The 27,296-nt window shown below is 34.3% G+C and overlaps 1 protein-coding gene across 2 annotated transcripts in view; it reads right to left on the reverse strand.

Moving 5' to 3' along the window:
• EDIL3 (EGF like and discoidin domains 3) overlaps window positions 1-27,296 on the reverse strand; it is a 422,082-nt gene that overhangs the window by 239,564 nt on the left and 155,222 nt on the right. Inside the window, exon 3 of one of the 2 annotated variants that reach the window (XM_012784390.2) lies at window positions 25,625-25,654. The exons of the other annotated variant lie outside the window; for it this stretch is intronic. Coding sequence (XP_012639844.1) covers window positions 25,625-25,654 — 30 coding nt within the window. The remainder of the gene's footprint in view (window positions 1-25,624; window positions 25,655-27,296) is intronic. 2 annotated transcript variants of the gene reach the window in all.

The raw sequence follows: 27,296 nt of genomic DNA on the forward strand, positions 1-27,296 counted from the left end.
TGTTAAACCCTTCCAATATGCATAAAATAAGTTATGATAGAAACATTCAAATAACCAATTAAAACAAGGATGGACAGTAATATGACACGCAGCAAGAAAAACAATAAAGTCAGATGTGCCATTTTAGAGGACTCTGTATCTCCTTCACATAGGTAATATGGAATGTGTAATAGCAATAATATTTTTAATTCACATAAGGAAGCTGTGTCCACTTGAAAAACTTGATTCTTTAATGACAGATGGCGAACAGTAAGGCTATTCTCAACTTCTATCAATCATGGGTTAGAGAACTTGGCACTGCTATAACACTCAGCAATGGAAATACACATATTTATTGAGTATCCAGTTCGCTGGTAAATAAAGTGAAAGAAATTCTGTTCAAATGTTTTTTTGACACATTTTTCACAGCAATCTACTGGTATTTTCTCTTCTATCCCTCAAGTTACTCAACATGATGATTTCCCAGGGGTCATTTCTACATCACACTGAGACATTTGGCTCTTGTTACTTAAATCTGGAAGGAGCTTAGACTTGTGTCTAAGCACATTCTAAAATATCCTTTATCGTCACCTTCTTTAAAGGACATTTTCAAAGTGTAAAAAATATGTTGGCTAAACAACAAGATTTATATGTTAAAATTTGCATGAAAGTAAAATTTAAAATAGTATTAGTTTAACAGTTCATGTATTCATTATAGTGACATTAAACTCTATCTCCCAAATGGCTAAAATGAATATGGACAAAGGATTGTTCTCATCTACCATAGTAAATATTTGTTTTTCATTCAAAACAGATAAACTATAATGAGTTGATTTTATCTGCCAATAAATGATAACATAATACTGAAGTGGAAATTGGTAAGATTTAATTTTATGTTTTACAAGTCTGTGTTACTTTAAGCTTAAGCTAACTGGAAAAAAATAAATGCATTTTGGTTTTCTATAACCTTAGGCTCTGTGTTTTATTTTTTTTTATTGTTTTTATAAATGAGTGAATCCAGTATTAAAGTTGGAGAACCTGTGTAACATCAAGCAATTAGAAATTTATTTTAAAATATTTAAGAATAAATCTGTGACTATCATGTTTGCTTTTTAAAAACAGATATCTTATAATGTGCTTAAAATATATTGATTATCTCTATTTTTTCCTCTATCCAGAACATATAAACACATCACATTTAAAATAGCATAAACATTATTATAGTTGTTCCTAAATTTTTATCCAGAACTCATTACTTAGAATATATATAGTTTCTACTAAAATCAAGGTTAGTCCCATCTTTATTGAATAGTATTGGTTGAGGCTTTAAAAATATTTATAGGCTTTTTGTATGCTGTCTGTTCTGCTTCATTAAATAAGCTATGATTTCATCATTATATTTTATAACCAATTTTTAATCCAAGAAATATAAAATATCACATCTGCAAGAATAAATATTCCACCCATCTTTATAAATTTTTCATTGTAAATTAACATGTTTATTTACTTAAAACTTGCAGATTCAAAAAATGCCAACCTAATTCATTGTACATGTATTTAGCACGTCTATTTTTGCTGTTGTAGTAGGTTGAATGGTGGCTCCCCAAAGATAGGCCCACATCCAAATCCTTGGAACCTGTGAATATTATATTATTTGAATAAAAGCTCTTTGAAGATGCACTTAAGTTAATGTTATCTTGAGATGGAATCATACTAGATTACCCCAATGGACGCTAAATCCAATGACAAGTGTCCTTCTAAGAGACAGAAGAAGAACAAATACAGAAAAAAAGTAGAAGTGAAATTAAGATGGATGCAGAAAATGCAATGATGTGACCATAAGTCCACAAAGCCAAAGAATGCTGACAGTTACCACAAACTGGAAGAGGCCAGGAAAGACTCTCTTCTGGAGTCCTCAGAGGGAGTATGGTCTTGCTGACACATTGACTTCAGACTTCTAATCTTTGGAACTGAGAGAGAATAAATTTCTGATGTTGTAAGCCACCAAGGTTGTGGTAACTTGTTAGGGCAGCTTCAGGAAACTCACACGGCTATAGATAGTCCAAGTGAATAGGGGATGATATAAATCAAGGGATGTGACTGATACAACTACAATTTGTACAAGTGCAAGATGATACGCTACCTACATAAGGCTATAATTAAGAGAACGTAGCTTACATATTTTATGTATTTGAAATCACTATGTTCTTCTGATTTTTGTCACTCATTTTTTGCTGTATGATCCCAAGGAATGATGTTACTTTTACAGACATTTATTTATTGATCACTAAACAGGTATGGGTCCCTGATTTTGTCTTCATCATTGCTCAATCACATCCATTACGTAATAAAGGAACTCAAATCCCATTAGGAACGAAAACTATTGCCTCTCTAAACTCTATTTTATCCCTTCTTTCATACTCACGGAAAAATGATTTACTTGGAAGGGGCTAGTAGAGAGCCTGTGATCTCCCCAGTCATGCTAATCCCAGTTTCCTGCCACAGAAAACATTCCTGACAGATGTATAAATGAGATTTGGAAAATGAGAAATCAATGTGCTTTACAGCAGACAGAAGATATAAGACCAGATGAGTATGAATGGCTGGATAGGTTTTAGAGATCTGAAAGGAAAGGAAAGCATGCTCTAGACAGACAGACTGGGATTAAGCTTTGAGGTGAGAATGAGCACAGCATGTGTGACCTGGAATAGAAGAGTCTGTCCCGCCTCCTAAGGAGAAGCAGCTTGGATGCTCTGGGTCATAAAAACCAGGCACAGGTTTCACAGAGTGAAAGGAAAGAAGGCGTTAAGGGGCCAATTTTTATTGGTTCTCTCATTTCCGGAATAAGAATTAAAAAAATGAGAAACAATAGTTTTACCTTTCAACCTCCCATCACCCACCCAAATGTCAGAGAGCACTAGTGTCATTGGGTGACAGAAGCAAAAGAAGACTGAAAAAAGATCACAGTCTGGAAACTTAGATTACTTAAAAATATTCTAATCTCTCTTTTCTACAGCTCTATAAATTCTCAGAAATCTTAAAAGTATGACAACTTGTTTAAGCATTCTGGCCAAAGAAATTAGACTAGGAATTATCATATTGTAGGAACTCAACAGGGATCAGAATTTTCAGTGGTTTCTTGATGATCTTATAAATAAAACTTAGTATAAAACTTACTGTGCTTAGATAGGCAAAGAGGCAGAATGTTAAAATGTTTCTGGAAAGAAATCCCTATGCGTACTTTCTAATCATTCTCATTTTAGCTGTGTTTTTCTAAGGAGCTGAGTACTTGCACAATTTCTCCCAACACATTTAAACACTAAATTATGGCATGAAATAGTTTCAGAGGGCCTCAGTCTTAGACAGGTATTATAGATTTTTTGAAGAACATCTCAAGCCTTGGCATAAACCATTGCCTAAAATGCACAGTGGTTTTAATTCTTTGTTTTTAATTTTTGAGAACCATATTCTTCATTCTTTTTCAAAAGCCTCTGGTAAGCTTTAAAAACAATCAACAATATAAAATGTTTAAAAATTGGATTAAAAAACTGGGTATATTCTAATTTCTATTTATGTTTCCTTCTAGAGAAAGAGAAAATGAGCTGAACAGATATGGAATCTATCTCTAAATCTTGGTGAATTCTAGCAGTTGAAGATCTGGTTAGGACAAATATCTTTTTTAAAGGTATCTTTCAAGAATACTAAACCCAGGTATATTTTATTTTTAATTACTTAAAGATATAAAATATCTACTATTCATGAAATGTTGAAAATAAAATTACTTGAAGATGTCTGTCAGCCCGATGAGGCATGATTCAATAAAAAAAGCAATGAGGCCGGGCGTGGTGGCTCAAGCCTGTAATCCTAGCACTCTGGGAGGCCGAGGCGGGAGGATTGCTCGAGGTCAGGAGTTCGAAACCAACCTGAGCAAGAGCAAGACCCCGTCTCTACTATAAATAGAAAGAAATTAATTGGCCAACTAATATATATATATAAAATTAGCCGGGCATGGTGGCGCATGCCTGTAGTCCCAGCTACTTGGGAGGCTGAGGCAGAAGGATTGCTTGAGCCCAGGAGTTTGAGGTTGCTGTGAGCTAGGCTGATGCCACGGCACTCACTCTAGCCTGTGCAACAAAGTGAGACTCTGTCTCAAAAAAAAAAAAAAAAAAAAAAAAAGCAATGAGCAAATTAGTTTATAAAAAACATAGCCTTTTCCTAATTCTTCTTGGACCTCTCTAACTCAGAAAGCCAGTTGAACCCACGGGCCTGCCCCTGCCCACGCATGCCCAGTGCTGCACTGTGAGTTTCCTCCTTCCCCCAGCCCTCCCACTCTTGTACTCATACCCAGCACTAGATGGTGGTAGTTGTCATGTTTGAGGCATCTGCACTGCTATGATTTCCTGCCAGTAATTACTAACAATGGCTAAATTACTGGCTTTGTTAGAGCACTGCGCTGAAAGAATTACTAAGCAAAAGTATTCTATTCTACTGCAACAAAAGCAGAAAAACAAAGATTGATGTAATGGCCTTCTTTTTTTCTTTTTTTGCTAAGGAATTTAAATAGCACCATTGTCCCTCAGTATCTGTGAGGGATTCCTTCCCACTGATACCACAATCCAGAGATGCTTAAGTCTCTTATATAAAATGGTGTAGTATTTGCATATAACCTATGCACATCCTCCCATATAATTTAAATCATCTCTAGATTACTTATAAAGCCAAATACAATGTAAATGCTATGTATACTTTTGTTATACTGTATTGGTTTTTATTGTTGTATTGTTATTTTTATTGCTTCCCCCCCCCCAAATATTGTCAATCCCAAGTTGGTTGAATTCAGGAATATAGAACCAACACGTAAGAAGGGCCGATCATAATTTAACAATTCTTTAACATTCTTATAAAATTACTGAGGTTATCTTTTTATTTATTTATTCAGCAGGAAAACACATCTATTGTCACTCCTCTCTTTGTATCATCTTATGAGGAAGAACTACTATGTGTGTTCTTGGGTTAAGACTGCTTTAAAATCAGCATAAAATCAGTATGGTTTAATTTATTCATTAATCCAATCACACAACAAATATTTATAAAGCATCTACCATGTAACAAACGCTTGTTCTAGCAGGTGGGGATTCAGTATGAATAAAATAGACAAAATAAATGTCAGCCCAAAGGAGTTTTTTTTCATCCTGGGCAGAAATAGGTAAGATACGTTAAGTATTATAAGGTATATAGGTATTTAAAAAATAAGCATTTATATTACAATAAAAAATAAAGCAGAGCAAAAGACTATGACAACGTGGAGAACATGTGAACTTTTTAAGGACAAAGAAAAGGCCTCTCTGAGAATGCACCTTCGGGGGAGACAGGAAGGTCGTGACTGAGTAATCATGGAGTTACCTGCCTGAGAAGCCCGTCGGGCAAAGATCTTTGGGTGAAAAGTCCTGCCTGAGACAGGAATGTTGCCAAGGCTTGTGCTTCTGTTTGCTTTATTGAAAAGGAAGGAGAAGGCGGCAGTAGCAGAAATTGAAGTCTGTGAGGTAATGGAGAAATAATAATAAACATAGAGTTTGCTCCTCTATAATAAACATAGAGTTTCTATCCTAAATCTACTGAAGAGTTAGACAAGAGTTACTTCACTACAGGCTTGTGAAGGAATCACGCTGTCTACTACGTCGCAGAGAGACTGCACAGGGGCCTTGAATATGAGCAAGATCAGTAGTAGGCTTCTACATAATAATCCAAGTGTGAGAAGATCGGTACCTTGGACCATCTGATTAGATTTTGTATTTATTTTTGAAGACAAGGTTAGAAAGATCTGGTGAACTGGATGGAGAGGGTATCATCCAACTAGACCTTAAAGATTTTGGCTTGAGCCAGTGACATGAAGACTGGATTGAGGCAGAATATTTTTAAGACTGCAAATGTGCCATATGGATGAAGGCAGAAAGCGGGATTTTCATTTTCTATTTTATTATTCTCCAAAATGCCTATAAGGCCCATAAACTACTATAGTAATCAGAGAGGCATTTAAAATAATATATAAAATTTTACATGTTATTATTTACAATTTTATAATGTATGCATAACAAAAAACTTGAATAACTCTGTATAACTTTTGCAATTAAAAGAAATATAGGACATTTAAAACTTTTCATAAATGGGTCGGGAAAAATAGTTATTAGTGGTGGCCTCCTGGCTCCCTGCTCCCTGAGAAGGAGGTGAAGAACTCGGACAGCTACACACTAGTGGATCACTTTTCCCTAAGAACGGTGTTGTGAATCTACAGAAAACAGTGTAGGACATGCCGCGCAGGAAAGAAGGTGAAAGGGAGATACATTCACAAAGATCGCAGAGTGCGAGAAATATGATAGGGAATAGAGAGCAGTGCTGGAGGGCTGCACCAGCAGGGCCAGCCAGTGCTGTGCGATCTGACCCACAGGAGGATGCCCAGCAACCCCACAGACCTCCACACCCAGAAGGGACGCACCAGAAGTCAGTGCAAAGGAGTGGCATGGCACAGCAGGCACTGTAGAACCGAAACTGGGCAGTGAGGGACTGGTCTGAGTGGTTACTTCCCTTGACCGTGACCGTGCAAAAGAATTTAGAGACAGGCACCTTGCCTCTGGTGGTCAGCTGGACCAGAGCACAGGATGAACGCCAAAAAGGGAGCTCTGTCACTGGAAACCACTGGCGATTTGGCCTGCTGGTGGTCGGTGGGGTCGGGGACAAAAACAGCAGGGCCTTCTGCTAAGCAGACAGGAGGCTGTGGGACTGTGATGCCTAAGTAACAGCCGGTGGCCTGTTGATTCAGCCCACCGGCCTGGCTTCTGCCAACTCGAGTGGTCGCCCCCAACGTGAGCTTTCCAGCAGCCATCATCTTTGGGGTCCTCAGCTTGGTGTAGCTGACGACCTGTGGTTTCAGGCAACACCCTTACCCCAGCCCGAGGACTTTCGTGCCAGGTGTAGCGAGCCCCCACCTTTGGAAGAGGGGAGGAGCAAAGAAAGCCTCTTTCTCTGGGCTACAGGTGTGAATCTGCAGGACTGTGAAGTCAAAGAAATAGTTGGTGGCCTGTTGATTCAGCCCACTGGACTGGCATAGGCCATCTAATAGGAACATAACTCCAGGGCTTGCTCTCTGGGTCCCCTGAGGCCTCCAGCATTGGGGTTTGTGGTCAGGGAAGGAAAAACCTGGCCAGAGACCTCAGCAATTGCATCAATTGACCCCTCCCACCAGGAGCAGCCTCTCAAGTGCCATGAAAGAACCCTGCATAACATATTAGTGGCTCCCCCTAGCCGCAGGTCAAGCAACCACAGAAGGATACACACCCAGTGCATACCACCTGCGATCTATCTTTCCCCTATACCCATCTTAAGGGGGAACAGGGTTCAAGCACCTCAGGAGTGGCAAGGCCCCACCCAAAGATCAGGTCACTAATATACTCCATAAGGGGAACCAGAGCATGCTACAGAGACATCAGATTACCTTGATAATTGGCTATTCAATGCAAACTATAATAAACAACAGAGTGTAATCCTATAGCTTAACACAGTGCCCTCCATCTCAAGCTATTAGAGGACAGTGGAGTCATACCCACAAGAGCAATCCATCAACTTGGAGCTAAAACTGGCAGTCCAAAGTCAGTAGCCTCCATTTGCAAGTAAAGACAACATTTGAGTAAAGACAACAGATCACAGGTAACTCAACTTGCTAAAATACCCCTAAAGAAATAAAGGACCAGTGAACCTCTTCCCAACACTGTCAAGGAATGGCCATTGGGAACTTGGAGACAGGGCTATAAACCAGTCCTAGCAGCCCCAGTTCTCAGCCAAGAAGCCTCCATGAGAAAGAATCAGCAAAAGAATGCAGGAAACATGAAAAATCAGAAAGAAAAGTCAACCCCAAAAGAAATCATTAGATCCTCAACAACAGATACCAACTTAAATGAAATTACTAAATTGATAGAGGAAGAATTATGAATATGGATTGTAACTCAATGGAATTAAAGAGAAAATAGAAACCCAACACAAAGAAGCCACAAGAATTATACAGGAGATGAATGAAAAATTCTCTTAAGAAATTTAAGAATTTAAAAAGAACAGAACAGAAATACTATAAATGAAAGAGACATTCAAGGAACTACAAAATGCAGTGGAAAGCCTTAAGAATAGGTGGACCATACAAAGGAAAGACTCTCAGAGCTCAAAGATAATGCCTGTGTGCTAAACAAATCAGGTGAAGAAAAAGAACACAGAAGCAAGAGACATAAACAAAACATACAAGAAATGTGGGATTTTGTATAAAAACCTAACATAAAAATTATAGAGAGAGAAGAAGAAAATACATAAGGGCTGGAAAATCTATTTCTTGAAATAATGGAGGAAAACTTACCTGGCTTGCCCAGAAATTAAGATATCCAGGTACAAGAAGCACACAGAAATCCTGGGAGATTCAATGTGAAAAGGCAATCACCATGTCACACAGTTATTAGGCTAACCAAAGTAAATAAGGAAGATGCAATTCTTTAAGCAATAAGATGAAAACAGCAGATAAGCTACAAAGGAAAGCCTATCAGACTAACTGCAGACTTTTCAACTAAAACCTTACAAGCCAGAAGGAACTGAGGACCTATCCTCAATCTTCTAAAAGGAAGAATGGCCAACCTAAAATTCTTTATCTGGAAAAACTAAGCTTCATATATGAGGGAGAAATAAAGATTCTTCCAGACAAGCAATCACTGATGGAATTTGCGAAGACCAGACCTGCCCTACAGGAAGTACTCAGACCTGCATTATACATTGAACAGCTCAATAGACACCCACCAAAGTAAAATGACTCAAAAGTTAAAGTCCAGAACACTGATTACACAATGGCTCAAGAGGAAAAACAAAACAATAAGAATTATCCAACAGTATGAACAGAAATTTATCCCAAATACCAATTATCTCAACAAATTCTCTCAAAAAATGTGAATGGCTTGAATTGTCCCTTGAAGTGACATAGACTGGCTAAATGGATAAAAAAAAAACACAAGCCAAATATCTGCTGTCTCCAGAAAACACATCTTACCCACAAAACCACTTTCAGACTCAAGATCAAGGCTTAGAAAACAAACTTCCATTCACCTGGATATAAGATATAACAATTCTTAATAATTATACACCCAACACAAGAGCACACAGATGCATAAAGCAAACCCTGATTGATCTAAATAACATGATGAACAGCAATGCCATGGTATAGCTGGGGATTTCAATACCCCACTGAGTGAATTGGACAGATCCTACAAGCAGAAAATAAGCAAAGAAACAATGAACTTAAAGAGAGCTCTAGAATAAATGGGTCTAACAGGTATCTACCGAACATTCCACCCAAATAAAACTGAATATACATTCTTCTCATCAGCTCATGGAACTTTCTCTAAATCAATCACATCCTAGGACACAAACCAGATCTCAACAAAATTTAAAATATAGAAATTATAGCATTTATCTTCTCAGACCGAAGTGGAATAAAATTAGAGGTCAATTCCAACAGAAACACTCACCACTTCAACAAAGTCATGAAAATTAAACAATTTATTGCTGCATGACTATTATGTCAAAGAGGAGATCCAGTTGGAAATTCAAACATTCTTTGAACTAAATGATAATGGGGAAACAAGTTATCAAAATCTGTGGGATATAGCAAAAGCATTCCTGAGAGGAAAACTAATAGCATTAAATGTCCACATCCAAAAGACAGAGTTCACAAATCAACAAACCAATAAATTCTCTCAAGGAACTGGAAAAGGAAGAGCAAATCAAACTTAAACCCAACAGAAGAAAAGAAATAACAAAGATCATAGCAGAACTAAATAAAATCGAGAGCAAAAGAACTATACAGAAGATTAATAAAACCAAAAGTTGTTTTTTTTAAAGATACACAAAAGTGACAGTCCTCTTGCTAGATTGACAAGAACTAGAATGAAAAAGACTCTAATAATCTCAATTAGAAATGAAAAAAGAGGGATCACTACAGACATCACTAAAATATAAAACATTATCTTTGATACAATAAAAATCTATATGGCCCAAAACTACAAAACATGGAGGAAATAAACAAATTCTTAGAAACACACAACCTCCCTAGGCTCAATCAGGAAGAAACAGAATTCCTGAACAGACCAATATCAAACACAGAAATTGAAGCAGCAATTAAAAATATTCTAACAAGAAAAATTCCTGGACCAGATGGGTTCACATCTGAATTTTATCAAACTTACAAAGAAGAACTCATACCTACTGCAGAAATTATTCCACAACATTGAGAAGGAGGGCTTCCTCCCCAACTCATTCTATGAAACCAATGTCACCTTGATACCAAAGCCAGGAAAGGACACAACAGAAAAAGAAAACTACAGACCAATATCCCTCATGAGTATAGATGTAAAAATCCTCAATAAAATATTAGTAAACCAAATTCAACAGCACATCAAAAAAATAATTCATCATGAGCAGCTGGGCTTTATCCCTGAGATGCAAGGATGGTTCAACATATGTAAATCTATAAAAGCAATACACCACATAAATAAAAGCAAGAACAAAGATTATACGATTTTCTCAATAGTTGCAGAAAAAGCATTTGACAAAATCCACCATATTTTAACTCTTAACAAAATTGGCATAGATGGGTCATACCTTAAAATTATTAAATCCATATATGATAAACCCACAGCCAATATCATAATGAATGGGGAAAAATTGAAAGCATTCCTGGTTATAAAAGGAACCAGACAAGCTTGCCCACTATCTCCACTTCTATTCAACATAGTGCTGGAAGTCCTTACCAGAGCAATCAGACAATAGAGGGGAATTAAGGGCATTTAAATGGGCGGAGAAGAGGTCAAACTATCACTCTTCGCTGACAATATGATATTATACCTAGAAAATCCCAAGGTTTCAAACAAGAGACGCTTGGAATTGATAAAAATGAATTCAGTAAAGTTTCAGGATACAAAATAAATGCACAGAAATTAGTGGCATTCATATACGCCAATAACAGTCAAGATGAAAATCAAATCAAAGATGCAACATTTTTCACAATAGCATCAAAGAAAATTGAATATTTAGGAATGTATTTAATGAAGGAGGTGAGAGACCTATATAGGGAGAACTATGAAGCACTGAGAAAAGAAATTGTAGAAGATGTAAACAGGTGGAAAACCCTACCATGCTCATGGATTGGCAGAATCATTATTGCTAAAATGTCCATACTACCTAAAGTGATCTAAAAATTAATGCAATCTCTATCAAACTGCCATCATCATTTACAGATCTAGAAAAAAAATAATTCTATGCTTCGTATGGAAAAAGAGAAGACCTTGTATAGCCAAGGAAATCTTAAGCAAAAAGAATAAATTGGAAGGCATAAGTCTACCATACTTTAAGCTTTACTACAAGGCTATAATAACCAAAACAGCATAAAAGTGGTACAAGAACAGAGATAAGGACCCTTGGAACAGGACAGAAAACCCAGATATAAAACCATCATCATATTGTCATCTAATCTTTGACAAAGCAGACAAAAATATACAATGAGGAAAAGAATCCTCATTCAACAAATGGTGCCAGAAAAACTAGATAACCACATGCAGAAGATTGAAACTGGAGCCCCACCTCTCACCTCTCATAAAAATTGACTCAAAGACCTAAACCTAATGCATGAAACCTTAAGAATTCTAGAAGAAAACGTTGGAAAATCTCCTATAGACATTGGCCTGGGCAAGAAATTTATGAAGAAGACTCCTAAAGCAATCACAGCAGCAACAAAGTAAATAAATGGGACCTGATCAAATTAAAAAGCTTCTGCACAGCCAAGGAAACTATCATTAGAGTAAATAGGCAACCTATAGAATGAGAGAAAATAGTAACATGTTGTACATCTGATAAAGGGCTGATAACTAGAATCTATATAGAACTTAAGAAAATTAATAAGAATAAATCAAACAACCTCATCAAAAAGTAGGCAAAGGACATGAACAGAAACTTTTCAATAGAAGACAGAATAATGGCCAGCAAACAGATAAAAAAGTGCTCAACATCTCTAATCATCAGGGAAATGCAAATCAAAATCACAATGAGATATCACCTAACTCACCAGTGAGAACTGCCAGTGAGAATTGCCTTTATCATAAAGTGAGAATAGGTGAGATATCACCTAACTCACCAGTGAGAATTGCCTTTATCATAAAGTCCCAAAATATCGAAGTCCCCCCATCCACAAATGCTGGTATGGATGTGGAGAGATTGGAATACACTTACACTGATGGTGGGGTTGCAAATTAGTACAATCTCTGTGGAAAGTAATTTGGAGATGGCTCAAAGAACTAAAAATAGAAATACCACTTGATCCAGCAATCCCACTACTAGGCATCTACTCAAAAGAAAAAAAAGACATTCTATAACGAAGACATCTTCAGTCAAATGTTTATGGCAGCACAATTAACAATTGCAAAGATTGGAAACAACTCAAGTGCTCATCAATATATGAGTAAATTAATAAAATGTGATATATATATGTGTGTGTATATATATATGTATATACATCATATATGTATATGTATATATACATATGTATATATATCATGGAATACTATTCAACTACAAAAAACAATGGTGAACTAGCACCTCATTATATTATCCCAGATAGAGCTGGAGTCCATCCTTTGAAGTGAAGTATCCTAAGAATGGAAAAACAAGCACCACATGTACTCACCATCAAATTGGTACTAACTGACCAACACTAAGGTGCTCACATGGAAGTAATTGTCATTGAGTGCCAGTCAGGTGGAGGGTTGTGGATAAACGCACAGCTAACGGGTACATAGCACACTGTATTGGGGAAGGGCACACTTGTAGCTCCAGCTTAGGTGAGGCAAAGGCATTACATGTAAACAAAATATTTGTACCCCCATAATATTCTGAAATTAAAAAATGTAAAACAATAAACCATACTTTTAATAAAAGAAAACTTTTTATAAATGAATAAAAAGGCAGAGTTTGCTGTAGTAGAATAAATGCAAGTTTTTTCCAGAGGAGATTGAATGTGAATCCTGATTCTATTACTTATTATGTAACCTCGGACATGTTTTTTCACATGCTTTAAAATTCAGTTTTCCTCTTTAAATCATATATATGTGTGTGTCTGTGTAAAATACATATAGATATTTAGCAGTATTTCTTTGTTGTGAAAATTATATAAAACATTTTACATAGAACACTAAACATATTAACTGACTAAAAAATCATAATCAAAATCACAATAATGATAACATAGCAAGCAACAATGAAAATAATGAAAGTAAAAATAACAGCAGAGATTCCCTGTATAGCACTTACAGGATGAATATCATTGTGGTAAGCTCTTTACATATATCACCATGTTTGATTATTACAGAAAACCTCTAAGGTGAGTGCTATTATCATCCTATTTTACAGATGCGGAAAATTAAACTTGTAGAAGGAAAATACTTTATAAGCAGTAGACAGGTATTTATTGGAAGACAAAAGCACCTAAAGGTATAGGTTCAGACCTGCAACTCCATGGGGTTTTATAGTATCCAGCATGACCCACAAAGTTTAATTCTTTCCCTGTGCCAACAAAGCTCTAAAATACTAATACTTCTTTGTACTCTTATTGGATTTAACTTGGGTATAAATCCCTGGATAGCAAAAGAAAATTGACCCAGATAATTGGACAGACAGCCTTGATGACAAATACAACCAATACAGGGAGGACTAAAAATTAAAGAAGACTCTAAGTCTCCAACCATGGAGTTGGGGGGGGGGTTGAACATTCATTATTATTAAGCATTGGAAATGTTTGACCTAATTTTCTCTTTAATAGATATGTTGGAAAATAAACCAAAATATTTGGTTTATATATGTTTCTGACTTTCTGTGATGGTTAAATTTTATATGTCAATATGGCTAGGCTATGGTGCCCAATTGCATGGTCAAATACTATTGTAAATGATTCTGTGGAAGTATTTTGCAGATGTGGTACATCTACCATTGATTGACTTTAAGTAAAAGAGATCACCCTCAATATATAGATGGGCCTCATCCAATCATTTGAAGGTCTTAGGAGCAAAAACTGAGATTTCCCAGAGAAGAAGAGACATTGGCTCAAGACTGTAACATAGAAATCTTGCCTGAATTTCCAGCTTCTCTGCCCTACAAATTTTAGACTTGCCAACCCTCACAATCATATAAGCCAATTCTTAAAATATTTTATTTTATATATAAACATATATTACTCATATACACTCCCATAAACGTATGCACATACACAACATTCTTTTAGTTCTTTCACTAGAGAACTGGAGAACCCTGACAAATTCTCTTTTTCTGTTGATATTTTTTTCTATTTATATATATATATATATATATATATATATATACCTTTATTACTTTAGTAATAGTGCCTTTATTACTATTTTTTTTAACTTTGATGCTTTCCCAGTGTTTAATCTTAACATTAACTAGGGTCTAATTTTTGAATTTTCTTCTAGCATTCTAATGGGCAACAGCACAATATGTATGTATTATTAATTAAAATAAAATCATGAAATTTTTACAAACATTTAATCAAAATTTGATTTATACCTCTAGGGCTATATTTCAACATTATAATGAAAGTTTCAAAAAGTTGAATTTTTAATGCTTCAGTGACATATATACAAAGATTACATCACTTGTTTTTTCCAAAGCTTAAAAATTTGACTAAATATGAATGGTTATTCTCCACCTATTTTCAACATAAAATTATTATATTTTATCTATAGGTCATGATAATTTTTATTTCTAATAAGATAACATCAACTTGATATAACTTAACTAATAGTACTATTTAATACTCTTAGGAATGTTCTAGAAAATGTAGTTTAACAATTCTGTCAGTTTTTAAAATGTGAGAAAGGAGGATTACAGTCAGCTGAGTAAATTTAGTAGTTCCAGTAGAAATAGATCATTAAAGTTCAAAGAGGAAAGGTCAGTACAGAACAGATAATGCATATGCAGTTTTAGCAAACATGAAAAATTATGTTTATGCACATGAGGAAAACAAAGTTTATGGTGAAGTTGGGATTTTAAAAGCAACAATGTGTAATACCGCACATATGAATATAAACTGTAGTATTATTGAGCTATGCACCAACTTTATTTCACAACAGTCAGATTTTCAGAATCTCACAGAATTTTGTATAAAATAATATAACATACTAAAGTAAAGGCAAATAGCCATGGGGATACTTGAAATGACAAAGAGGTATTATAATTGTCACTTCTAGTTGACTTCACTGATTGCTGACCTGGTATTTCTACCTTTCCCTTCTTAAGGAGTACCCTGATTTTTGTTCATGTATCCACATCTCAGCGACACAGCTCATAATCTTCAGAGTAAGCTAAAAACAACTAAAATCAACCTCATGCTCCAGGAGAGAGTTTTGATTGGCTGATGTTTTCTCAAGGGTGGCAGAAGGGATCTAAACCTGTCCAATCTGAGTGATCTCAGGACTCTTGTGTTGACAGTTTTTCCTTGCCCTTTCTGGTCATGGATAAGGATGTATCTAGCCACAGTAGCTGTTGTTGCACAAATCACAACCACAGAGGAATCCAGTTTTAAAATGAAGAGAAATGTTATATCACAGAAGATAGAAAAGAAAAATAGGGGAAAGAAAAACAAAAACCAGACATTTAGTGGCATCATTGAGCCACCCACTGTCAATTCTGTGAATCAATAAAATCCCTTATTATTTACTCATGCTTAAATTGGCATTTCTGTTACTTACAAGTAAAGAATCATGTCACAATAAATAATAATTATATATTGCTAGATATTAACATACGATAATGAAGATATAATGGTTTCAAGCTATATCATCATGAGAGATTTTGAGTTATTTTATTTGAAAATAAAATTTTATTAGTTTAACTGTTTATTTCAACTGTAGATTTAAACTTTGGGGGGAAGATGATAGACGATATAACCGTATATATATTCATAGGTATGTGGGTAAATATATTATTTGTCCTTTCTGTGATAGTTTAATTTTTAAACTTGTCTAAAGAGAACTACATGGAGTATACATTCTCCCAAATTCCCTACTGGTACCACAACCGTATTCATTCTACAACAAAGTTTATCTTAGTAAAAATATGAAAAAATTACTATCAATATATAACAGGAATTTAAATTATGCTTTTTCCCATAGTTCAAGATCACTATCACTTTTCAATACGAAAGTTTTATTTTGTAAAATAAAAAGTACTATTTGGTCTTTTCACTAATGTCTTAGTAAAATGACCAAAGCCAAATCTTCAGAAGCAATGATTTCTTCCCAATTCCACTGAGAATCTACAAATAATTACTTTTTTCAAATTTTTAGATATTATAGCAACACATTTTTTTGGTTTTTATATATTAGGTTTTAATATTTAAGCCTGTTTAAATATATTTATGAACAGGAACATACTTGATAAAATAATTAGTAAAGTTGCTCCAGGCACTACAGGGAAAATATGTACTTCTGTATAAAAAGAAATATAAATTTGTAATAAATATAAGGCAAATAAAAACGAAGATGTGAAGCTCTATTTCAGACCCCAAGGAAATAAAGTACTAAGATCAGAATGCAAAAGCAACTCTTGTTTATTAGAAAGTAATATGGTAAGATATCATTTATTTTCAAAATGCATGAGTTGTAGAATAATTGAGCATAGTCAGCAAGCAGAATTGAACTCCACAAGAAAACAGAAACAAAATCTCAAAGAAATGTGTAGCATAGTTAAGAAAATAAAACCTTCACCATAAACGAAGTAATGTTTTTGTAGGACTAAAATCGAGTATTTCAAAAGTTAGAGAAAAATGTCTTAGCACTGTGTCCTATATAGAGGTAAAATATATATAGTTTATTTATTAATAGTTTTTAATTTGCTAATATAAAACTGCTGCTTCAAATCCTTACTACTACTAGTAGAATACTACTAGCCAGTATTCTATTTTTGGCGTTCGTATATGTGCAGATCATTAGTACTCTTAGGCATGTTTCCTCAATAGCCAAACTTGTAATTTAATAATTAAACACATTAAAAGATTTAGAAGAAACTGGCAAAAATGTGGAAGAACTGGTGTGCTGAGTCATCACTGTCTTTATCTCTATGGACTTCAGTGTTCACAATGAGTCTTTTATAAACTATTATATCCAGGTGGTGACCTCTATCTTCACTGCCAGTCTGGATTAGCTGTTAAGAGGTCACATACACAGTTTTTTACATTTAAGTAAATTAAATGAAAATTTTAACTATATAAATATATAAAGAACAGTATGGCTTCTGTAATTTGGTGTTTTAACATAGCTATGATTGTCCAAAAGATTTTACGGCCATACTAACAGGTATAAGGGGCTATCTGATTGTGGTTTTGATTTGCATTTCACTGATGATTAGCTATGCTGAGTACCTTTTCATATACCTGTTGGCCATTTCATTATTTTTGGAGAAAACTGATGTTTATTCAGGTCCCCTACCTACTTTTGCATTGGTTTATTTATTCATTTTTCTATTAAGTTGTGGAGTTCCTTATATATTTTGGATATTAAGGCCTTATCAGATATATGATTTGCAAATATCTTTTCCCAATCTATAGGTTACCTTTTCATTTTGTTGATTTTTTTCTTTTGCTGTATGGGAGCTTTTTAGTTAGATGTAGTCCCACTTGTTTATTTTTGCTTTTGCTGCCTAGGTTTTTGGTGTCACATCTAAAAAATCATTGCCAAGGCCAATTGTCAAGGAGCTTTTCTCTGATGTTTCCTTCCAGGAGTTTTATGGATTCAGGTCTTATATTTGTTTTGAGTTTATTTTTGTATACTGTGTAAAATAAGGATCCATGGAATCCATGTACACTGTTGGTAGAAATCTAATCTTGTGCAGCCACTATAGAAAACAGTGTGAAACTTCCTCAAAAAATTAATGTAACTACTTTATGACCCAGCAATTCCTCTTTTGGGTATATGCCTAGAGGAAATGATATCAGCACCTCAAAGAGATATCTAGATGCTCATGTCCACTGCAGCTTTATTCATAAAAGCCAAGAAATGGATATAACCTAAATGTGCACTGATGGATAAATAGGTAAGAAACTTAGACAATGGACTATTATTCAGCCTTGAGAAAGGAGATCCTGATATTTGTGACAACACTGTTGAAACTGGAGGACATTATGCTAAGTGGAAAAAGCTGAGATGAAGAAAGAAATATTGTATGATGTCGTGTATATGTGGAATCTAAAACAAAAAGTTAAATACATAGAAACAGAGAGTAGAACTATGGTTACTTGGTGTAGGGTAGGGGATATGGAGAATGTGGACATGTGTAAGTTAAAGGTTATAAAGTTTTAGTTATTCAGGATGCATAAATCTAGAGATCTAATGTACAGCATGAGAACTACACTCAATTATATGTGTTCTATAATGGAAGTTTGCTAAGAGAGTAGAGCTTAGATCCTCTTACTACATCCACATGCAGACACACACACAGAATGATATGGAATGATGAATATGTTCATTTGCTTAACTATAGTACTCATTTCACAATATATATGTGTATATCAAGATACCATGCATACCTTAAATATGTACAATGAAAAAGAACAAAAGTTTTTAACTTTCATATGTATTAGAAAAAAATTTTTTCTAATCATAATTTTTCATTATTATATAAGATAATCCAATATTAGCAGATACTTTTATGTAAATCCAAACTCAGTCCCCCCTCCAGTATTTAAAAAAAATGACAAAGTAATTAAAAATCTCCCTTTGGAGAAGAAGAAAAAAGAAAAGTAATCAAGGTTTGTATTTGAGGTGATATGAACAAAATAATAATTTATGGTTTTAATTAATTTTAACCACTGATTTACTGTATAGCTACAAGATCTCCACTGTGTTAGTTTCTTACTGATTCTGATCCCATTCAAAAACACTTTCCATTTCTGGCCTTATTTTAGAATATCTTAGAATATTTCTTCAAATTGATGAATAAACAGTATTTCTAGAGATGTAAAATGATAGTTAATAAATAAATTAAGGGCAATGAGGAAATTTGTGTGAGATCAAGTTGATTTCATATACCTTATGGTTAATAAGGCATATAAAATATAGTTTATATATAAAATATAGTTTATATTTTATATGGATTAGTTTATTTGTAGCGGTCAATTTTTTAGTTTCAATGTCTTAGTTTTTCAAAGGACACAGAAAAAAGGTTTGTTATCATCAGTTTATGAAGCATCTCTCTATTATGAAACTTAAATAATAGATAAATGAAAATTGGATTTCTGCAACATAGAAGAAGCAGCTACTGACTTAACTTTGTTAAAAAGTATTATTTGATGAAATTTAACCTTTCAAATATACAGATCATATATTCCAGGGAATCTTGTTAATTTCAAAGTTGTAAACTTACCTATATTTCACACCCACAGAAACACATACACATGCACACACAATATTTGGAAATCTTTTTTTAAATTTATTTTTAATTTCAGCATATTCAGGGAGTACAAATGTTTAGGTTACATATATTGCCTTTGCCCACCTGAGTCAGAGCTTCAAGTGTGTCCATCCCCAAGATAGTGCACACTGCTGATTATGTGTGTATAAACCCATCCCCTCATGCCCCTCCTATCTGCCTGACACCTGATAGGAGTTATCACTATATGTGTGGTTAAGAGTTGATCAGTTAATATCAATTTGATGGTGACTACATGTGATGCTTGTTTTTCCATTCTTGGATTCTTCACTTAGTAGAATGGGTTCCAGCTCTATCCAGGATAATTCAAAAGGTGCTAGATCACCATTGTTTTTTGTGGCCGAGTAGAAATCCATGATATACACATACCACATTTTATTACTCCACTCATGGATCGATGGACACTTGGGTTGTTTCCACATCTTTGCAATTGTGAATTGTACTGCTGCAGATGTCTTTTTTATAGAATGTCTTCTGTTCTTTTGGATAGATGCCCAGTAATGGGATTGTTGAATCAAATGGTAGTTCTACTTGTAGCTCTTTGAGGTATCCATATTATTTTACACAGAGGTTGTACTAGTTTGCAGTCCCATCTGCAGTGTAGGAGTGTTCCTATATCTCTGCACCCATGCCAACATTTATTGTTTGGGGACTTTGTCAGAAAGTCCATTGTCACTAGAGATAAGTGATATCTCATTGTGGTTTTGATTTGCATTTCCTTAATGATTAGAGATGTTGAGCATTTTCCCTATGTTTATTAGCCATTTGTTTATCTTCTTTTGAAAAGTCTCTGTTCATGTCATTTGCCCACTTTTTTTAGGGTTGCTTGATTTTGTCTGGCTGATTTTCCTGAGTTCTATATAGATTCTAGTTATCAGCCCTTTATTGGATGTGTAACATGTGAATATTTTCTCCCATTCTGTTTGCTCTCATGATAGTTTCCCTGGCTGTGAGATGCCATATCCTTCACAATAGCAACAAAGAGAATAAAATACCTAGGATTATATTTAACTAAGGAGGTAAAAGACCTCTATAGGGAGAACTACGAAACGCTGAAGAAGGAAATAGCAGAGAACATAAATAGGTGGAAAATCATACCATGATCACAGGTTAGCAGAATCAACATTGTTAAAATGACTGTACTACCCAAAGTGATCTACAGATTCAATGCAATCCCTATTAAAATACCAACATCATTTTTCACAGATCTACAAAAAATAATTCTACACTTCATATGGAACCAGAGAAGACCCTGTATAGCAAAAGCAATCTTAAGCAAAAAGAACAAATTGGGAAACATATATTTACCAGACTTCAAGCTATAGTACAAGACTGTAGTAACTAAAACAATATAGTGCTGGAACAAGAACAAAGATATAGACCAAGGGAACAAAACTGAAAACCCAGATATAAAACCATCCTCATATAGCCATCTAACCTTTGATAACACCAAAAAAAAAAAAACATATACTGAGGAAAAGAATCCTTATTCAATGCTGGGGAAATTGGATAGTCACATGTAGAAGACTGAAACAGTATCCATACATTTCACTTCTCACAAAAATCAACTCATGGTAGATAACAAACTTAAACCTAAGGCATGAGACTATAAGAATTCTAGAAGAATATGTTGGAAAACTCTTATAGACATTGGCCTAGGCAAAGAATTTATGAATAAGAACCCAAAGGGAATCACAGCAACAATAAAATAAATAAATGGGACCTGATCAAATTAAATCATGTTTTTTAAGGTATATTACTGAATACCGTAGAACAGTTCAGAAACTATAAAAGAATAATTATCACTATAATCCCAAAAGCAGATTCTGAAGGAAATTCCAAGAAAAGAGTTTCTGAAAAATTTTTAGGCAATAAGAGTATAATTGGATTAAATATATCACCTCTAAAGGTGACTCATTTGGAGGTACAGTATTTGTTAAGACTGCTTAAAAAATATGAATCACAGTAGTTTATAATTAGACTGTGGAATATAATCTAGCTTGAAAAAATTTCTAGTAGAGTTCATTGATGTGTTTTATAATCAGTAAAATCAGATGTTTAAATACCTGATCGTAGGATTCAACTAGGATAAATCAAAAAAAGCTTCTGGTAGTTATAGAAGCAGGTGTTAAGTGAAGCTGCCCTTGTAACTCAGATGTTACAAAATATGGTCCTTTAGGCTAGTTCCTATCAGAACATTCAGAGCTGAAAATAATTAACGAGCAGATGTTTCATAATCAATAAGGGAATGTATGCCTACTATTAGAAATGCAGATGTGATACATTAAGCATCTCCTTTACAAATCAATAGAAAAAAAAAACAGTTATGAAGCACTTGCTATTTGCAAGGCAATTTAGAGATTCAAATAAAAGAAAATAGGCACATATGAACAAATAACCAATGAGAATTTATTTTTTAAAGTATAAGGATATTTTTATTTTTAACTTATTTATTAAATCTAAACAGAGTTATATGGGAACAAAATGGAGGGGTCACTTATCTGTTTTAGTGACAGCAGTCTTCAACAATTCAAAATATAAGGCAAATCAAATATGTTATATTATAAAAAGAAAAGCCCATATCATTCTGTAGCATTATAACACAAGTAAAATGCTATCTAATATCTAATTAATTTTCTCAGTGTTATTTCTTGTCTTCCTGATTTTTTTCATACTCTATGTTATTTGAGATAGAAATTTTATTATTTTCTTTAAAAATATTTTTAAACAATGAACATGAAATGTTTATTGGATTATAATTAATCCAATTCTGTGTGACTGTGGAATAAAAACAACTAAGATTTGTCATATAATACCCATACATAACACATTTACTAAATAATATTACTGAGTAGTAGTATCTACTTAGGACCTACAAATTTTAAATAAATCATGTATGGATTTTTTCAAAAAATACAATTTTTAAATTCAATATTTATACATTAACAACTATTAATCAGGAGCCTATGACTATCTGGCAGTAAAAATAAAAACTCTCATTCACTTTATTTTTTTTTCTATTATTGTACTTTGAGAAGTGGCTTATCTCCTATTAGAAAAATTAAATTATTTAATTTAAACAAATTAAAGTACTGTCCAACCATGATGAGAATCTGAAGGAAGTGTATGAACCTGGCAAAGATACCATGTGGGAACATATGAATGATGAATTAATGTACAATTTTTGTGGTAAACAAAAGAGTGCATTTCACTGATAATTTAAACAGAGTGGAGAAATAATAGGACAGAAAGATAAGTTAAAAGAGGGCCACAAAATGAGTCTGAGCTTAGAAAATATCACTCTGCATAATAAATTCTATTAATGAAAGGAGATGAGAGTAAAGACAGGGAATATTAATATCATAGTGAATATATTATGAGTAGCAGTTTCAAATTAAAGGTATATATTTGATAAATATTACTGAAAAGACACATGAACAGAATGATAAATATTCCATTAAAAATTGTATTGAAAAATTGGGGGCAAGAGGTACTAAAAAGAACTAAAGAAATCACAATCCATTTTCTACGATTATTCATATTCCTTATGAAATCAATTCTTTGCAAATATAACATTTTATCAAAAGTTTTAGTACAACTACCCTATAAAACTCCTTTTATTATATAGTTTGATAAAATTAAAAGGAAACCAATTGGTTTCCATTGTCAGTTTTTATATAAAACGTATGTCTGCTATACTAAATGACAATTTCTCAATGTTAATATAATCTGTATGTGAAATTTACAGCTAGAGTATCCCTTAAGAGCACATTTGTTCAATTTTATTTATTTATTTATTTGTTTGTTTGTTTGTTTTTTAACTTGAGACAGAGTCTTGCTTTGTTGCCCAGGCTAGAGTGAATGCCGTGGCATCAGCCCAGCTCACAGCAACCTCAAACTCCTGGGCTCAAGCAATCCTGCTACCTCAGCCTCCCGAGTGGCTGGGACTATAGGCATGCGCCACCATGCCCGGCTAATTTTTTCTATATATGTTAGTTGGCCAATTAATTTCTTTCTATTTATAGTAGAGATGGGTCTTGCTCAGGCTGGTTTTGAACTTCTGACCTCGAGCAATCTGCCCGCCTCGGCCTCCCAGAGTGCTAGGATTACAGGTGTGAGCCACCGCGCCCGGCCTCAAATTTAAAAGTCTATGCTAAAATCACAACAAAAACATCTGCTCAGATCTGAAAAAACAAAGTATTTTTAAAACAATTTAATCTCTATGATATTCAGATCTCTCTGGAATAAGATGAATATTTGGAGGAAAAAAATCTTCATTTACATTTGACAAAAAGAGCATAGTAAGCAGAGAAGTTATTAAAATAAATTTAGAATCAAATAAATAAACCAAGAATAGCTATATTATAGTTAAATGTAATTTACGCTGTGTTACAATTAATCCTCATCAAGCAAAATAATAATTATTTTGCAATGGCACCACCATTGCTTGGCAAGCAACATAGCAAGGTGTGGAATGCAAGCATACAGGAGAGATGAGATTAATTGGGCTAGAAAACAATGGGTGCTGTCAAGGATTGACACTCAAAGAGAAAATTAAATTAAGGTTGACAAATACAGTCTTTGGGCAACCCTGTAAACAGCAAGTCCTCATAATCAGGACAAAAAGGCATCAGAAAGTAGGCAAAGGAGCCTGAACAACAGTTGAGTTTGCTATTAAGTCAGGTGATTAGGTTGCTCCTGAAAAAAGCTACATGTCACTGATCAGACTGGGAGAAAATCATAGGAGTTTCTATCATCCAAATCAGGTTATAGACTGTCTAACAATATTATAAAAGTGAAACATCAATTGAGAGTTTATCTGAATCTGTGATTCTTATTACCAAGGCAGTTATAATTATATTGACTATCAAGCAATATGACATTTCTATATCCTTGGAACTTATCAAAGAAATGTGTACAATACCTGTTTTATTTCCTGCCACTGCAATTTTGGCCTTTTGAACTTATTCTTACAGGTAAATTCCTTGTCCAGTTTTGCAGGGATATGGAAGTCATGAAGTCAGGCTAGTTAAAATAAGTCAAGTCTATGAATAGAACTGACGCTACCCTGTATCTGAGTTCTAATAACTAGGCTACTTCCCTGCCTTCCCACATAAGTAAGCTCTGCTTGGTCCATTAATTTCAGTAACCTTTTCCTGCTCTTCTCTCTCAGACTTAACTCCTTTCCTCAGTTACTAAGAAGGAAACCATCTAGTGCTGTGGTCTTATACTTCTCTTCACACCGACCTCTAACAACAACCTCTAAATGCCTGCATCTCAGGGCTTGTTTTGTTTTTCCTGATGTCGGTGTTCTGGTAGCATTGGTCTTTCATTAATTCTAATAAAATGGGCTGTACTTCCCATTTTATCCTTATAAGTGTGTCTGGTCTGTAGTATCCTATCATATCTCTTTGACATGTCCCACTGTCATGGAACCATGTTGAAAGTACCATACCTTCTCCATTTACATTCATCATAGTACATGGTTCAGGCCCAAGCCTATCTTTGATAAATGCTAATTATCTGGATGAGGAGCTGAGTCACAATGACAAGTTGTAGGATCATTAAATTATAATTGTAAAAATTATTTTTTTAAGTAAAATGAGTGTTTGAGGCAAACTTAAATGAATAGCATGTTTGATGCCAGTTATATATTTGATGATGTCATATTATCTCATAGAGGGTTATACTTCTCAGTTTGTTTTGTCATTTTCCTCATTTCTGATCTTCCTTTACTTTATCACTCATCCTATTGTATTATTTTTCTACATTTTTCTCCATGTTCTCATTTTCCAATTTTCCTTATTTTTTAATGTTGATATGCCATTGGGTATTATGTTTTCTTCTTTATTAGCTCATTTTTCAATTCTTTTCTCTTTTTCTTTTTTTCAAAATTCTTAACCAGCATAGTGGCACAACATAGTAGACCCAAGAAATAAAATAAAAAATAAATAAATAAATAAATCTGCCAGTTTTCTGGTTGAAACTTGAAAAAATATACTTCAAATTCTGAAAATCCATTATTAAAAGTATAAATTAAATAGGAATAAACTTTACAACATAGGAACTTTACCTGCTGAAGTTGGCTCTTCTTCATCTGATGCTATGATAAGAGGAAAAGAGGTGAAGTGGGGAGAGGACAAGGGTGGGAATTGAAGGAGGGAGAAGGGAGCAGGAGAAAAGGGAGAGAAAGAGACAAATTGAGATTGAACATAAATATGTTTCACATTTCCAAACAATGACTGCAAGCCCTTGAGTTGTAATTGTGTCTGTACATTAGAAATCTGTCATTATCTATAACAGATTAATAAATATTTGCATTAAATTAAAATTCATATGCTCTTATACTTTAAAATATGTATTTATTAGAAAAGAACATTCAATTGTATGAATGTGATTTTTTTTCCCTTTGAAAATAATATTGACCTTGGTTAACTTGAGTGTAAATTATCATACATTACTATACTATTTAAAATATGAATTGTATATAACATATACATAACCCACCATTAATTTTCTATTTAGCAAAGAAGAGTTAAAAGGCATTATAGATGGTCCAAAAATGCGTTCCATGAGATATAAGATAGAATTTATAAGAAAAGAGTTATCAAACTTTAGAGTGACTCAGAATCACTTTGGGCTTTTTTAAAGAAATGAAAATTCTACTTCTCTCTCTCTTTCTCATTCTCTCTCTCTGTCACACACACAAACACACACAGACACACACAGTCACTCATGTATACCAAGTTCTTCAAGGTTTAGTAGTGATGATTCTGTGATAAGGACATAGGAACCTACATTTTAGAGGATGACCCTAGATGGTTTTAACTCAAGTGGTCCGCAGCCCACACATGGATAAATACAGATATTATAAAGGAGGAGGACACAATATGAAAATGCAATTTTATCCCAGAGCAGTGGTTAACAACCGTAGGTGTATATTAGAATGCCAAATACTGGGCTCTATGTCAAGCCAATTAAGTCCGAATCTCTTTAAATGGTACTAACTTGTACCCAGGATTGAGACATTCTAGGAAATATCAATATAAGGAACATTAACTGTAACTCATAAAAGTGTGAATCATTTTGATTCTTGCTTTAACAGGTAGGAATGAGAGCAGCAAGACTCCAAGGGCAATAACCTACTTCTCTGTGTACGTAGAGGATAGAGCACAGCAATTACAAAAGTGGGGGGGGGGGAAACTGTTTATCTGAAGTAGCTTCACAATTTTCCCAAGAATCCACCTATTCACCTTTATACTTCCAGACACACTCTGTGAGGAGTGCACAAGTGCTCTGTGCTCTGCTCTGTGCACAAGTGCAGTTTACTCAGAATATTACCGTTGAATTATATGACACAAGCCAGTACTATTTCACTTAATTCACGAAGTTTTAAAATAAAAATTTACTCAGCTGAATTGCTTATAAAGGACCTTTGTTCTCAGCTGATTTGTTAATCAAGGTACACCGGGTAGCCAGGGAGCGGTCTCCACTCTTTTCCGTTAAGGCTACATCTGCACAGAGTACACATTAGACAAGCTTACTTTGTGTCCTGACAGTATTTTCCTCTCACACTGTTTGGCTTGTCTCCTTGGCACATAAAGAAATAGAGAAAGCAAACACAGTTGGCATGCATGGCATGGAGAACATAAATATTTAAAAAGCTGTTTGCTGCTTTATCATGTCCAAAATATATCATAACATGTTCAAAGAGGAAAATTTTTGGGTAGCTCGTGGGAATTCCC

This window comes from Microcebus murinus, chromosome 11, assembly GCF_040939455.1.
Source record: "Microcebus murinus isolate Inina chromosome 11, M.murinus_Inina_mat1.0, whole genome shotgun sequence".
NCBI classification, from domain to species: Eukaryota; Metazoa; Chordata; class Mammalia; order Primates; family Cheirogaleidae; genus Microcebus; species Microcebus murinus.